The sequence below is a fragment of the Lissotriton helveticus genome, chromosome 6, assembly GCF_964261635.1.
Source record: "Lissotriton helveticus chromosome 6, aLisHel1.1, whole genome shotgun sequence".
Taxonomy (NCBI): domain Eukaryota; kingdom Metazoa; phylum Chordata; class Amphibia; order Caudata; family Salamandridae; genus Lissotriton; species Lissotriton helveticus.
The window spans coordinates 2,129,209,543-2,129,226,272 of NC_136067.1; the positions used below are offsets into that span (position 1 = coordinate 2,129,209,543).

The following is a 16,730-nucleotide window of genomic DNA, read 5'->3' on the forward strand; positions in this document are numbered from 1 at the left end:
GATCTTCCTGTGGAGGAAGGTGGCGAGGGAGTCGCACAGGGTTTGCAATGGCGGGATGTCCACTGCATTATTGAGTAGATTCCACCTCCGCTGCACTAGTGAGTAGATTCCACCTCCGGTGCACTAGTGAGTAGATTCCACCTCCGCTGCACTAGTGAGTAGATTCCACCTCCGGTGCACTAGTGAGTAGATTCCACCTCTGCTGCACTAGTGAGTAGATTCCACCTCCGGTGCACTAGTGAGTAGATTCCACCTCTGCTGCTCTAGTGAGTAGATTCCACCTCCGGTGCACTAGTGAGTAGATTCCACCTCCGGTGCACTAGTGAGTAGATTCCACCTCCGGTGCACTAGTGAGTAGATTCCACCTCCGGTGCACTAGTGAGTAGATTCAACCTCTGCTGCTCTAGTGAGTAGATTCCACCTCCGGTGCACTAGTGAGTAGATTCCACCTCCGGTGCACTAGTGAGTAGATTCCACCTCTGCTGCTCTAGTGAGTAGATTCCACCTCCGGTGCACTAGTGAGTAGATTCCACCTCCGCTGCTCTAGTGAGTAGATTCCATCTCTGCTGCTCTAGTGAGTAGATTCCACCTCTGCTGCTCTAGTGAGTAGATTCCACCTCCGCTGCTCTAGTGAGTAGATTCCACCTCCGGTGCACTAGTGAGTAGATTCCACCTCTGCTGCTCCAGTGAGTAGATTCCACCTCCGGTGCACTAGTGAGTAGATTCCACCTCCGGTGCACTAGTGAGTAGATTCCACCTCTGCTGCTCTAGTGAGTAGATTCCACCTCCGGTGCACTAGTGAGTAGATTCCACCTCTGCTGCTCTAGTGAGTAGATTCCACCTCCGGTGCACTAGTGAGTAGATTCCACCTCCGGTGCACTAGTGAGTAGATTCCACCTCTGCTGCTCTAGTGAGTAGATTCCACTAGTGAGTAGATTCCACCTCCGGTGCACTAGTGAGTAGATTCCACCTCCGGTGCACTAGTGAGTAGATTCCACCTCTGCTGCTCTAGTGAGTAGATTCCACCTCCGGTGCACTAGTGAGTAGATTCCACCTCCGGTGCACTAGTGAGTAGATTCCACTTCTGCTGCTCTAGTGAGTAGATTCCACCTCTGCTGCTCTAGTGAGTAGATTCCACCTCCGGTGCACTAGTGAGTAGATTCCACCTCTGCTGCTCTAGTGAGTAGATTCCACCTCCGGTGCACTAGTGAGTAGATTCCACCTCCGCTGCTCTAGTGAGTAGATTCCACCTCCGGTGCTTTAGTGAGTAGATTCCACCTCCGGTGCACTAGTGAGTAGATTCCACCTCTGCTGCACTAGTGAGTAGATTCCACCTCCGGTGCACTAGTGAGTAGATTCCACCTCCGCTGCTCTAGTGAGTAGATTCCACCTCCGGTGCACTAGTGAGTAGATTCCACCTCCGGTGCACTAGTGAGTAGATTCCACCTCCGGTGCACTAGTGAGTAGATTCCACCTCCGCTGCTCTAGTGAGTAGATTCCACCTCCGGTGCACTAGTGAGTAGATTCCACCTCTGCTGCTCTAGTGAGTAGATTCCACCTCCGGTGCACTAGTGAGTAGATTCCACCTCCGGTGCACTAGTGAGTAGATTCCACTTCTGCTGCTCTAGTGAGTAGATTCCACCTCTGCTGCTCTAGTGAGTAGATTCCACCTCCGGTGCACTAGTGAGTAGATTCCACCTCTGCTGCTCTAGTGAGTAGATTCCACCTCCGGTGCACTAGTGAGTAGATTCCACCTCCGCTGCTCTAGTGAGTAGATTCCACCTCTGCTGCACTAGTGAGTAGATTCCACCTCCGGTGCACTAGTGTGTAGATTCCACCTCCGCTGCTCTAGTGAGTAGATTCCACCTCCGGTGCACTAGTGAGTAGATTCCACCTCCGGTGCACTAGTGAGTAGATTCCACCTCTGCTGCTCTAGTGAGTAGATTCCACCTCCGGTGCACTAGTGAGTAGATTCCACCTCTGCTGCACTGGACTTTGTGGTCCTGCTTACTGTCCACTGGTCCACCCTTATTCTTCTGCCTTTTGTCCCCTGCTCTATCCTGCTTGTCCTGCCGTCTATCCCCCAGCCTACACTGCTTGTCCTGCCTTCTGTCCCCCATCCCTCACTTGTTGTTCTGCCTACTGTCCTCTGGTCTATTCTGCCTAATTTTGCCAAGCCCCCCACACGTCTCTCGGTCCGCCTTGGGTTTTTTGAGTAGGGCATTGATCTCGGTGTGTTTCCAGTTCTCTGGGAAGGTCGCGGTCTCAGTGGAGAGATTGATGACATTGCGTAGGTGGGGTGCGATGGAGCTGCTGGCTTTGTTGAAGATGTGGTGCGGGAGTAGGTCTGACGGGGAGCCGGAGTGGATTGTGCTCATGGTCTTGATGGTGTCATCTACGTTCACGTTGACCCAGGCTGGCAGGGGGTTGTGGTCGATGGTGTGCGGGGTGTCTGGAGTGTCGGTGTCTGTTGGGGCTGTGCTGGGCGTTGAAGCTGTCATGGATGTCAGCGATCTTGCTGTGGAGGAAGGTGGCGAGGGAGTCGCACAGGGTTTGCAATGGCGGGATGTCCACTGCATTATTGAGTAGATTCCACCTCCGCTGCACTAGTGAGTAGATTCAATCTCCAGTGCACTATTGAGTAGATTCCACCTCTGCTGCATTAGTGAGTAGATTCCACCTCCGGTGCACTAGTGAGTAGATTCCACCTCTGCTGCTCTAGTGAGTAGATTCCACCTCCAGTGCACTAGTGAGTAGATTCCACCTCCGGTGCACTAGTGAGTAGATTCCACCTCCGGTGCACTAGTGAGTAGATTCCACCTCTGCTGCTCTAGTGAGTAGATTCCACCTCCGGTGCACTAGTGAGTAGATTCCACCTCTGCTGCTCTAGTGAGTAGATTCCACCTCCAGTGCACTAGTGAGTAGATTCCACCTCCGGTGCACTAGTGAGTAGATTCCACCTCTGCTGCTCTAGTGAGTAGATTCCACCTCCGGTGCACTAGTGAGTAGATTCCACCTCCGCTGCTCTAGTGAGTAGATTCCACCTCTGGTGCACTAGTGAGTAGATTCCACCTCCGGTGCACTAGTGAGTAGATTCCACCTCCGCTGCTCTAGTGAGTAGATTCCACCTCCGGTGCACCAGTGAGTAGATTCCACCTCCGGTGCACTAGTGAGTAGATTCCACCTCCGCTGCTCTAGTGAGTAGATTCCACCTCCGGTGCACTAGTGAGTAGATTCCACCTCCGGTGCACTAGTGAGTAGATTCCACCTCTGCTGCTCTAGTGAGTAGATTCCACCTCCGGTGCACTAGTGAGTAGATTCCACCTCTGCTGCTCTAGTGAGTAGATTCCATCTCCGGTGCACTAGTGAGTAGATTCCACCTCCGCTGCTCTAGTGAGTAGATTCCACCTCCGGTGCACTAGTGAGTAGATTCCACCTCCGGTGCACTAGTGAGTAGATTCCACCTCTGGTGCACTAGTGAGTAGATTCCACCTCCGGTGCACTAGTGAGTAGATTCCACCTCCGCTGCTCTAGTGAGTAGATTCCACCTCCGGTGCACTAGTGAGTAGATTCCACCTCCGGTGCACTAGTGAGTAGATTCCACCTCCGCTGCTCTAGTGAGTAGATTCCACCTCCGGTGCACTAGTGAGTAGATTCCACCTCTGCTGCTCTAGTGAGTAGATTCCACCTCCGGTGCACTAGTGAGTAGATTCCACCTCTGCTGCTCTAGTGAGTAGATTCCACCTCTGGTGCACTAGTGAGTAGATTCCACCTCCGGTGCACTAGTGAGTAGATTCCACCTCCGCTGCTCTAGTGAGTAGATTCCACCTCCGGTGCACTAGTGAGTAGATTCCACCTCCGGTGCACTAGTGAGTAGATTCCACCTCTGCTGCTCTAGTGAGTAGATTCCACCTCCGGTGCACTAGTGAGTAGATTCCACCTCTGCTGCTCTAGTGAGTAGATTCCACCTCCGGTGCACTAGTGAGTAGATTCCACCTCTGCTGCTCTAGTGAGTAGATTCTCCTCCGGTGCACTAGTGAGTAGATTCCACCTCCGCTGCTCTAGTGAGTAGATTCCACCTCCGGTGCACTAGTGAGTAGATTCCACCTCCGGTGCTCTAGTGAGTAGATTCCACCTCCGGTGCACTAGTGAGTAGATTCCACCTCTGCTGCTCTAGTGAGTAGATTCCACCTCCGGTGCAATAGTGAGTAGATTCCACCTCTGCTGCTCTAGTGAGTAGATTCCACCTCCGCTGCTCTAGTGAGTAGATTCCACCTCCGGTGCACTAGTGAGTAGATTCCACCTCCGGTGCACTAGTGAGTAGATTCCACCTCCGGTGCACTAGTGAGTAGATTCCACCTCCGGTGCACTAGTGAGTAGATTTCACCTCCACTGCTCTAGTGAGAAGATTCCACCTCCGGTGCACTAGTGAGTAGATTCCACCTCCGGTGCACTAGTGAGTAGATTCCACCTCCGGTGCACTAGTGAGTAGATTCAACCTCCGGTGCACTAGTGAGTAGATTCCACCTCCGGTGCACTAGTGAGTAGATTCCACCTCTGCTGCTCTAGTGAGTAGATTCCACCTCCGCTGCTCTAGTGAGTAGATTCCACCTCTGCTGCTCTAGTGAGTAGATTCCACCTCTGCTGCTCTAGTGAGTAGATTCCACCTCTGCTGCTCTAGTGAGTAGATTCCACCTCTGCTGCTCTAGTGAGTAGATTCCACCTCTGCTGCTCTAGTGAGTAGATTCCACCTCCGCTACGCTGCTTCACAACAAGTCTCAGGCTCAGACTATCCACAGTCCTAACTCCCCTTCATAGCCTCTCCTCCCACGTAATCCCTCATCATCTGTGTAACTTTCTCTCTCGTCCTCCTCCATTTTATCACTTTATCTCTTGATAAATCTGCCATAGCTCCCCTTCAACCCTTCTTTCCTCTCTCTAAACCTTTGTTTCCCTCTCACACTCCTCCTCATGCCTTAATTTGCCCAGGCCTGGGGGGCATCAGCATATTGCTTCAGGAGCACTGAATATATGGGGTTTGCCGCTCCTCCTGGGCTGCCTGCCAAGAGATGCAGTCCCAGGCGATGGACAGGCTTGTTTTTAGATCACGAAAACTGATTTGGAAGAAAACGTTTCTAAAGAGCTGTCACTGCAGACAGAAGAAACTGGATCGACAGTCCTTGAAGAGCCGCGTGTTCAATTATTCGCACAATGTCGTCTGTGTGCTTGTTTACACCCTCCCTTTCCGCATTCACGAGGATGCTTATCCTGCTCAGTGTGACAATCCTCTCTACTCTCAGGAGAGAGGCCAAGGGTGGGATGGGCGTGCAGAGGTGGCACCCCTGAACCTCAAATTGGTGCTTTAGAGAGTTCTTGGATTCTGTGATAGACTGTTAAAGGGGGTGGGGGATTATAACATTCCACACAACACCCCCTCCCCCTCCTCAAAAGATAAAGGGGCATATTATCAAGAACGGCGATAATGGGCCTGATAACATGCCCTTGTGAATTCCCATAGAAGCCCAGGTTTGATGTCCTTCACACCAGAACCTGAGCTTCTATGGGAATTCACAAGGGCATATTATCAAGCCCCTTATCACCGCTTTCCTGCCGTTAAAGCGGCGATCATTTTAACGCCGTTCTTGATAATTTGGCCCCGAGTGTCTGTGATAGGAAAGGCAGTATCCGCTACTGTCCCCAACGCCCCCACTCCTGCTACCCATTATTGACAGCCCGTGGCACCAGTGTCGGATTGGTAAAGCGGGCACTCTGGAAATGGCCGAAGTGCGACAGCTGAGTTCCAGCCACGGGCTGCTTTTTGGGGCAGCCTGGGGCTGGTCTGTGGCGTTAGGATGCCGCCAGCGGCCCAGTGGGTGCCTGAGTGGCCTTTCTAGAGGCGGATGGGCCGAGGTGTCACTCCCTCCTCCCCTGGGCTGGCCCATTAATGTATGCTGATTGAGCGGGGCAGATGGGCTGGAGCAGAAGTGGCCCCGCCCATTAATGTATGCTGATGGAGCGGGCCAGGGGGCCAGAGCAGTAGTGGCCCCACCCATTACTGTATGCTGATTGAGCGGGCCAGGGGGCCGGAGCAGTAGTGGCCCCACCCATTACTGTATGCTGATTGAGCGGGCCAGGGGGCCGGAGCAGAAGTGGCCCTGCCCATTAATGAATGCTGATGGAGTGGGGGCAGGGTGCCGGAGCAGAAGTGGCCCGGCCCATTAATGTATGCTGATGGAGCGGGGCCAGGGGGCCGGAGCAGTAGTGGCCCCACCCATTACTGTATGCTGATTGAGCAGGGGCAGGGTGCCGGAGCAGAAGTGGCCCTGCCCATTAATGTATGCTGATGGAGCGGGGGCAGGGGGCAGGGGGCCGGAGCAGAAGTGGCCCCGCCCATTAATGTATGCTGATTGAGTGGGGGCAGGGGGCCGGAGCAGAAGTGGCCCCGCCCATTAATGTATGCTGATGGAGCGGGGGCAGGGGGCCGGAGCAGAAGTGGCCCTGCCCATTAATGTATGCTGATTGAGTGGGGGCAGGGGGCTGAAGCAGAAGTCGCCCCGCCCATTAATGTATGCTGATGGAGCGGGGGCAGGGGGCCGGAGCAGAAGTGGCCCTGCCCATTAATGTATGCTGATGGAGCAGGGCAGGGGGCCGGAGCAGAAGTGGCCCTGCCCATTAATGTATGCTGATGGAGCGGGGCAGGGGGCCGGAGAAGAAGTGGCCCCGCCCATTAATGTATGCTGATGGAGCGGGCCAGGGGGCCGGAGCAGTAGTGGCCCCACCCATTACTGTATGCTGATTGAGCGGGCTAGTGGGCCGGAGCAGTAGTGGCCCCACCCATTACTGTATGCTGATGGAGCTGGCCAGGGGGCTGGAGCAGAAGTGGCCCTGCCCATTAATGAATGCTGATGGAGCGGGGCAGGGGGCCGGAGCAGAAGTGGCCCTGCCCATTAATGTACGCTGATGTAGCGAGGCAGGGGGCCGGAGCAGAAGTGGCCCCGCCCATTAATATATGCTGATGGAGCGGGGCAGGGGGCCGGAGAAGAAGTGGCCCTGCCCATTAATGTATGCTGATGGAGCAGGGCAGGGGGCCGGAGCAGAAGTGTCCCCGTCTATTAATGTATGCTGATGGAGCGGGGCCAGGAGGCAGGAGCAGAAGTGGCCCCGCCCATTAATGTATGCTGATGGAGCAGGGCAGGGGGCCGGAGCAGAAGTGTCCCCGTCTATTAATGTATGCTGATGGAGCGGGGGCCGGGGGCCGGAGCAGAAGTGGCCCCGCCCATTAATATATGCTGATGGAGCGGGCCAGGGGGCCGGAGCAGTAGTGGCCCCACCCATTACTGTATGCTGATTGAGCGGGCCTGTGGGCCGGAGCAGTAGTGGCCCCACCCATTACTGTATGCTGATGGAGCGGGGCCAGGAGGCAGGAGCAGAAGTGGCCCCGCCCATTAATGTATGCTGATGGAGCAGGGCAGGGGGCCGGAGCAGAAGTGGCCCCGCCTATTAATGTATGCTGATTGAGCGGGCCAGGAGGCAGGAGCAGAAGTGGCCCTGCCCATTAATGTATGCTGATGGAGCGGGGGCAGGGGGCCGGAGCAGAAGTGGCCCTGCCCATTAATGTATGCTGATTGAGCGGGCCAGGAGGCAGGAGCAGAAGTGGCCCTGCCCATTAATGTATGCTGATTGAGCGGGCCAGGGGGCCGGAGCAGAAGTGGCCCTGCCCATTAATGAATGCTGATGGAGTGGGGGCAGGGTGCCGGAGCAGAAGTGGCCCTGCCCATTAATGTATGCTGATGGAGCGGGGCCAGGGGGCCGGAGCAGTAGTGGCCCCACCCATTACTGTATGCTGATTGAGCGGGGGCAGGGGGCCGGAGCAGAAGTGGCCCCGCCCATTAATGTATGCTGATGGAGCGGGGGCAGGGGGCTGGAGCAGAAGTGGCCCTGCCCATTAATGTATGCTGATGGAGCGGGGGCAGGGGGCCGGAGCAGAAGTGGCCCTGCCCATTAATGTATGCTGATGGAGCGGGGCAGGGGGCCGGAGCAGAAGTGTCCCCGTCTATTAATGTATGCTGATGGAGCGGGGCCAGGAGGCAGGAGCAGAAGTGGCCCGCCCATTAATGTATGCTGATGGAGTGGGGGCAGGGGGCCGGAGCAGAAGTGGCCCCGCCCATTAATGTATGCTGATGGAGCGGGGGCAGGGGGCTGGAGCAGAAGTGGCCCTGCCCATTAATGTATGCTGATGGAGCGGGGCAGGGGGCCGGAGCAGAAGTGGCCCCGCCCATTAATGTATGCTGATGGAGCGGGCCAGGGGGCCGGAGCAGTAGTGGCCCCACCCATTACTGTATGCTGATTGAGCGGGCTAGCGGGCCGGAGCAGTAGTGGCCCCACCCATTACTGTATGCTGATGGAGCGGGTCAGGGGGCTGGAGCAGAAGTGGCCCCGCCCATTAATGTATGCTGATGGAGCGGGGCCAGGAGGCAGGAGCAGAAGTGGCCCGCCCATTAATGTATGCTGATGGAGCAGGGCAGGGGGCCGGAGCAGAAGCGTCCCCGTCTATTAATGTATGCTGATGGAGCGGGGGCAGGGGTCCAGAGCAGAAGTGGCCCCGCCCATTAATATATGCTGATGGAGCGGGCCAGGGGGCCGGAGCAGTAGTGGCCCCACCCATTACTGTATGCTGATTGAGCGGGCCAGTGGGCCGGAGCAGTAGTGGCCCCACCCATTACTGTATGCTGATGGAGCGGGGCCAGGAGGCAGGAGCAGAAGTGGCCCCGCCCATTAATGTATGCTGATGGAGCAGGGCAGGGGGCCGGAGCAGAAGTGGCCCCGCCTATTAATGTATGCTGATTGAGCGGGCCAGGAGGCAGGAGCAGAAGTGGCCCCGCCCATTAATGTATGCTGATGGAGCGGGGGCAGGGGGCCGGAGCAGAAGTGGCCCTGCCCATTAATGTATGCTGATGGAGCGGGGGCAGGGGGCCGGAGCAGAAGTGGCCCTGCCCATTAACGTATGCTGATGGAGCGGGGTCAGGCGGCCGGAGCAGAAGTGGCCCTGCCCATTAATGTATGCTGATGGAGCAGGGCAGGGGGCCGAAGCAGAAGTGGCCCCGCCCATTAATGTATGCTGATGGAGCGGGGGCAGGGGGCCGGAGCAGAAGTGGCCCTGCCCATTAATGTATGCTGATGGAGCGGGGGCAGGGGGCCGGAGCAGAAGTGGCCCTGCCCATTAACGTATGCTGATGGAGCAGGGCAGGGGGCCGGAGCAGAAGTGTCCCCGTCTATTAATGTATGCTGATGGAGCGGGGCCAGGAGGCAGGAGCAGAAGTGGCCCGCCCATTAATGTATGCTGATGGAGCAGGGCAGGGGGCCGGAGCAGAAGTGTCCCCGCCTATTAATGTATGCTGATTGAGCGGGCCAGGAGGCAGGAGCAGAAGTGGCCCGCCCATTAATGTATGCTGATGGAGCGGGGGCAGGGGGCCGGAGCAGAAGTGGCCCTGCCCATTAATGTATGCTGATGGAGCGGGGGCAGGGGCCGGAGCAGAAGTGGCCCCGCCCATTACTGTATGCGGATGAAGCGGGGCAGGGGGCCGGAGCAGAAGTGGCCCCGCCCATTAATGTATGCTGATTGAGTGGGGGCAGGGGGCCGGAGCAGAAGTGGCCCTGCCCATTAATGTATGCTGATGGAGCGGGGGCAGGGGGCTGGAGCAGAAGTGGCCCTGCCCATTAATGTATGCTGATGGAGCGGGGGCAGGGGGCCGGAGCAGAAGTGGCCACGCCCATTAATGTATGCTGATTGAGTGGGGGCAGGGGGCCGGAGCAGAAGTGGCCCGCCTATTAATGTATGCTGATGGAGCGGGGGCAGGGGGCCGGAGCAGAAGTGGCCCTGCCCATTAATGTATGCTGATGGAGCGGGGGCAGGGGGCCGGAGCAGAAGTGGCCCTGCCCATTAATGTATGCTGATGGAGCGGGGGCAGGGGGCCGGAGCAGAAGTGGCCCTGCCCATTAATGTATGCTGATGGAGCGGGGCAGGGGGCCGGAGCAGAAGTGGCCCCGCCCATTGATGTATGCTGATGGAGCGGGGGCAGGGGGCCGGAACAGAAGTGGCCCCGCCCATTAATGTATGCTGATGGAGCGGGGGCAGGGGGCCGGAACAGAAGTGGCCCCGCCCATTAATGTATGCTGATGGAGCGGGGCAGGGGGCCGGAGCAGAAGTGGCCCCGCCCATTAATGTATGCTGATGGAGCGGGGCAGGGGGCCGGAGCAGAAGTGGCCCCGCCAATTAATGTATGCTGATGAAGCGGGGCAGGGAGCCGGAGCAGCAGTGGCCCCGTCCATTAATGTATGCGGATGGAGCGGGGGCAGGGGGCCGGAGCAGAAGTGGCCCTGTCCATTAATGTATGCTGATAGAGCGGGGCAGGGGGCCGGAGCAGAAGTGGCCCGTCCATTAATGTATGCTGATTGAGCGGGGCAGGGGGCCGGAGCAGAAGTGGCCCGCCCATTAATGTATGCTGATGGAGCGGGGCAGGGGGCCGGAGCAGAAGTGGCCCCGCCCATTAATGTATGCTGATGAAGCGGGGCAGGGAGCCGGAGCAGCAGTGGCCCCGCCCATTAATGTATGCTGATGGAGCGGGGCAGGAGCCGGAGCAGCAGTGGTCTCACTTGCATTCATGTGTGGCTCAGGAGTGTGAACTCACATTTTTTGGTGTGCCCGGGCTGATTTTTGATTCCAATCCAACCCTGCCCGTGGCACTGCCAGGGGCATGAGGATCCCATTCAATAAGAGTGATTTCAAATCCCTCAATAGTTCACGCTCATGCACTTGGATCTGGGAAACAGGACTCGAGCCACAAAAAGTCTGACTTATCACATATTATCCTCCCGGCGACCACTGCCAGCCCCTGCCAGGGCCTCTCCTGTCAGAGAGAGAGCAGAGATGACCACTGCCAGCCCCTGCCGGGGCATCTCCTGCCTGAGAGAGAGCAGAGATGACCACTGCCAGCCCCTGCCGGAGCATCTCCTGCCAGAGAGAGAGCAGAGATGACCACTGCCAGCCCCTGCCAGGGAGAGAGCAGAGATGACCACTGCCAGCCCCTGCCAGGGAGAGAGCAGAGATGACCACTGCCAGCCCCTGCCGGGGCCTCTCCTGCCAGAGAGAGATTAGAGATGACCACTGCCAGCCCCTGCCGGGGCATCTCCTGCCTGAGAGAGAGCAGAGATGACCACTGCCAGCCCCTGCCGGGGCATCTCCTGCCAGAGAGAGAGCAGAGATGACCACTGCCAGCCCCTGCCAGGGCCTCTCCTGCCAGAGAGAGAGCAGAGATGACCACTGCCAGCCCCTGCCAGGGCCTCCCCTGCCAGAGAGAGAGCAGAGATGACCACTGCCAGCCCCTGCCGGGGCCTCTCCTGCCAGAGAGAGAACAGAGATGACCACTGCCAACCCCTGCCAGGGAGGGAGCAGAGATGACCACTGCCAGCCCCTGCCAGGGAGAGAGCAGAGATGACCACTGCCAGCCCCTGCCAGAGAGAGAGCAGAGATGACCACTGCCAACCCCTGCCAGGGAGAGAGCAGAGATGACCACTGCCAGCCCCTGCCAGGGAGAGAGCAGAGATGACCACTGCCAGCCCCTGCCAGAGAGAGAGCAGAGATGACCACTGCCAGCCCCTGCCAGGGCCTCTCCTGCCAGAGAGAGAGCAGAGATGACCACTGCCAACCCCTGCCAGGGAGAGAGCAGAGATGACCACTGCCAGCCCCTGCCAGGGCCTCTCCTGCCAGAGAGAGAGAGCAGAGATGACCACTGCCAACCCCTGCCAGGGAGAGAGCAGAGATGACCACTGCCAGCCCCTGCCAGGGGCCTCTCCTGTCAGAAAGAAGATGAGAAATGACCGCTAGCGCCTCGAGGGCCCTCCACTGCCAGAGAGAGAGCCGAGATAGGACAGTGGAGCTGGGGGCACTGCCATCACATTTGCCGACGGTCCTGGGACTCTGATAGGACAGTGAAGCTGGGGCAGTATCTGTGGCCTTGTAGGCAGTCCTGGGAGTATTGAAGGACAGTGGAGCTGGGGCAGTGTCTGCAGACTTACAGGCAGGCCTGGGAGTCTGAAAGGACAGTGGAGCTGGAGCAGTGTCTGCAGACTTACAGGCAGGCCCAGGAGTCTGATAGGACAGTGGAGCTGGGGCAGTGTCTGCAGACTTACAGGCAGGCCTGGGAGTCTGAAAGGACAGTGAAGCTGGGGCAGTGTCTGTAGCCTTACAGGCAGGCCCGGGAGTCTGATAGGACAGTGGAGCTGGGGCAGTGTCTGTAGCCTTACAGGCAGTCCTGGGAGTCTGATAGGACAGTGGAGCTGGGGCAGTGTCTGTAGCCTTACAGGCAGGCCTGGGAGTCTGAAAGGACAGTGGAGCTGGGGCAGTGTCTGTAGCCTTACTGGCAGGCCTGAGAGTCTGATAGGACAGTGGAGCCGGGGCAGTGTCTTTAGACTTACAGTCCGGCCTGGGAGTCTGAAAGGACAGTGGAGCTGGAGCAGTGTCTGCAGACTTACAGGCAGGCCTGGGAGTCTGAAAGGACAGTGGAGCTGGAGCAGTGTCTGCAGACTTACAGGCAGGCCTGAGAGTCTGATAGGACAGTGGAGCTGGGGCAGTGTCTGCAGACTTACAGGCAGGCCTGGGAGTCTGAAAGGACAGTGAAGCTGGGGGAGTGCCTGTAGCCTTACAGGCAGGCCCGGGAGTCTGATAGGACAGTGGAGCTGGGGCAGTGTCTGTAGCCTTACAGGCAGTCCTGGGAGTCTGATAGGACAGTGGAGCTGGGGCAGTGTCTGTAGCCTTACAGGCAGGCCTGGGAGTCTGATAGGACTGTTGAGCTGGGGCAGTGTCTTCAGACTTACAGGCAGGCCTGGGAGTCTGATAGGACAGTGGACCTGGGGCAGTGTCTGTAGCCTTACAGGCAGGCCTGGAAGTCTGATAGGACAGTGGAGCTGGGGCAGTGTCTGCAGACTTACAGGCAGGCGTGGGAGTCTGAAAGGACAGTGGAGCTGGTGCAGTGTCTATAGCCTTACAGGCAGGCCCAAGAGTCTGAAAGGACAGTGGAGCTGGGGCAGTGTCTTTAGACTTACAGGCAGGCCTGGGAGTCTGAAAGGACAGTGGAGCTGGAGCAGTGTCTGCAGACTTACTGGCAGGCCCGGGAGTCTGAAAGGACAGTGGAGCTGGAGCAGTGTCTGCAGACTTACAGGCAGGCCCGGGAGTCTGATAGGACAGTGGAGCTGGGGCAGTGTCTGCAGACTTACAGGCAGGCCTGGGAGTCTGAAAGGACAGTGAAGCTGGGGAGTGCCTGTAGCCTTACAGGCAGGCCTGGGTGTCGGATAGGACAGTGGAGCCGGGGCAGTGTCTTTAGACTTACAGTCCGGCCTGGGAGTCTGAAAGGACAGTGGATCTGGAGCAGTGTCTGTAGCCTTACAGGCAGGCCTGGGAGTCTGTAAGGACAGTGGATTCGTAGAGGGACAGGTAGGTGGATGGTTAAGGGATTAGATGGACATGTAGAGGGACAAATAGGTGGATGATTGAGTGTTTAGATGAACTTGTAGAGGGAAGGATAGGTGCATGGTTGCATGCTTAGATGGACATATAGAGGGACGGAGAGGTGGATGGTTGAGTGATTAGATGGATGCGTATAGGGGGATCGGATGGTTGCACGATTAGATGGATGCGTAGAGGGACGGGTAGGTGCATGTTTGAGTGATTAGGTGGCCATACAGAAGGAAGGATAGGTGAATGGTTAAGTGATTAGATCAACGTGTAGAGGGACAGATAGGTGGATGGTTGAGTGATTAGATGGACATGTCGAGGGACGGATAGGTGGATGGTTGAGTGATTAGATTGACATGTAGAGGGACAGGTAGGTGGAGGGTTGAGTGATTAAATGTACGTGTCGAGGGACGGTTAGGTGGATGGTTGAGTGATTAGATGACGTGTAGAGGGATGGATAGGTGGATGGTTGAGTGATTCGATGGACGCATAGAGGGGCGAGTAGATGAATGGTTGAGTGATTAGATTAATATGTAGAGGGATGTGTAGGGGGTGGTTGAGTGATTAGATGGACACTAAGAATGACAGGTAGGTGGATGGATGAGTGAGTAGATGTAGATATAGAGGGACAGATAGCTTCATGGTTGAGTGATTAGATGGATGCCTAGAGGTACGGATAGGCGAATGGTTGAGTGATTAGATGGACACGTAGAGGGACAGGTAGGTGGATGGTTGAGTGATTAGATGGACACGTAGAGGGACAGGTAGGTGGATGGTTGAGTGATTAGATGGACACGTAGAGGGACAGGTAGGTGGATGGTTGAGTGATTAGATGGACACGTAGAGGGACAGGTAGGTGGATGGATGAGTGATTAGATGTAGATATAGAGGGACAGATAGCTTCATGGTTGAGTGATTAGATAGAAGCTTAGAGGGACGGATAGGTAGATAGTTGAGTGATTAGATGGACGCCTAGAGGTACGGATAGGCGAATGGTTGAGTGATTAGATGGACACATAGAGGGACAGAAACGTGCATTTTTGAGTGATTAGATGGACGTGTAGAGGGACGGATAGGTGGATCGTTGAGTGGTTAGATGGATTCGTAGAGGGACGGATAGGTGGATGGTTGAGTGATTAGATGGACACGTAGAGGGACAGGTAGGTGGATGGCTGGTGATTAGATGGACACGTAGAGGGACAGGTAGGTGGATGGCTGGTGATTAGATGGACACGTAGAGGGACAGGTAGGTGGATGGTTGAGTGATTAGATGGACACGTAGAGGGACAGGTAGGTGGATGGCTTGTGATTAGATGGACACGTAGAGGGACAGGTAGGTGGATGGCTTGTGATTAGATGGACACGTAGAGGGACAGGTAGGTGGATGGCTTGTGATTAGATCTACCTCCATCATCAGTCTGGAGTAAATGCATGGGATCTGTGGAGCACAAGCTTAACCCTTTATTACTCAAAGAAAAAGAAGCAAAAAATGGATCTACTGCCGGACTACTACTAACTTTGAGTTCAGGAGTAGCACGCTACTCGCTGTTAAGCGCTTCAATGTCTCAAAAGGGATAGTAAGCACTATATAAATTTCATATGTGAATTCTATGCTGAGAAGTTTCACAGGAGATATTGGCATACCTTTTATCTGCTGGGAAGGAGGCACAGCATACATGATTGGCACAAGTGAAATCTGCTCTGTGTGAGCCAATGATGTACGTGAGATCTCTTCTAAGTGAGGCGTTGCAGGAGATAGTGGCATGAGTGACATCTCTTCTAAGTGAGGCGTTGCAAGAGATAGTGACGTGAGTGAAATCTCTTCTAAGTGAGTCATTGCTGGAGATAGTGGCGTGAGTGAAATCTCTTCTAAGTGAGGCGTTGCAAGAGATAGGGACGTGAGTGAAATCTCTTCTAAGTGAGTCATTGCTGGAGATAGTGACGTGAGTGAAATCTCTTCTAAGTGAGGCGTTGCAGGAGATAGTGGCGTGAGTGATATCTCTTCTAAGTGAGGCGTTGCAGGAGACATTGACGTGAGTGACATCTCTTCTAGGTGACATGTTGAAGGACACATTGACATACATCAATCTGCTTCCTCCGCAGTGACGCTGACGATGGGGCCTTATGTCGCCCGGTTTCCAGTGCTGATCCGCCAGCCCAGACTGCCCTGGTTACACGACCCTGGAGCAGGTAAATATTCCACCTTCCACCAACGAGTGACATACGATAGATTTATAAAGATGCTGTTGACTGATGTTTTTGCACAAACCCCACACACTTAGCTTATCCCTACAGGAGCGCATCTCTTAGTTCATCCTTGCAAGAGCGCATATCTTAGTTCATCCCCACAGGAGCACATCCCTTAGTTCATGACCGCAGGATCTCATCCCTTAGTTCATGCCCCCAGGAGTGCATCTCTTACTTCATCCCCATAGTAGCGCATCCCTTAGTTCATCCTCGCAGGAGCGCATCCCTTAGTTCATCCCCCCAGGAGTGCATCCCTTAGTTCATCCCTGCAGGAGCGCATCCCTTAGTTCAACCCTGCAGAAGCGCATCCCTTAGTTCATCCCCACAGGAGCGTATCCCTTAGTTCATCCCTGCAGTAGCGTATCCCTTAGTTCATCCCAGCAGGAGCGCATCCCTTAATTCATCCCCACAGGAGCGCATCCCTTAGTTCATCTCCCCAGGAGTGCATCCCTTAGTTCATCCCCGCAGGAGCGCATCCCTTAGTTCATCCCTGCAGGAGTGCATGCCTTAGTTTTTCCCCGCAGGAGTACATCCCTTAGGTCATCCCCGCTGGAGTGCATCTCTTAGTTCATTCTTTATTTCATCCCCACAGGAGCGCATCCCTTAGTTCATCTCCGTAGGATCGCATCCCTTAGTTCATCCTCACAGGTGCGCATCTCTTAGTTCATCCTCACAGGAGTGCATCTCTTAGTTCATCCTCACAGGAGTGCATCTCTTAGTTCATCCTCACAGGAGTGCATCTCTTACTTCATCCTCACAGGAGTACATCCCTTAGTTCATCAATGCAGGAGTGCAGCCCTCAGTTCATCCTCACAGGAATGCATCTCTTACTTCATCCTCACAGGAGTGCATCTCTTACTTCATCCTCACAGGAGTTAATCTCTTAGTTCATCCTCACAGGAGTGCATCTCTTAGTTCAGAAGCATAGGTGACCAGCAGAGTATGAAATGGCTGCGATGTCTAAGATGGTTGC

General features: G+C 55.7%; 1 protein-coding gene across 1 annotated transcript in view; it reads left to right on the plus strand.

The window, feature by feature from the left end:
• LOC144762101 (beta-1,4 N-acetylgalactosaminyltransferase 2-like) overlaps positions 1-16,730 on the plus strand; it is a 335,968-nt gene that overhangs the window by 213,416 nt on the left and 105,822 nt on the right. The window contains exon 6 of the mRNA XM_078647224.1: positions 15,614-15,700. Coding sequence (XP_078503350.1) covers positions 15,614-15,700 — 87 coding nt within the window. The remainder of the gene's footprint in view (positions 1-15,613; positions 15,701-16,730) is intronic.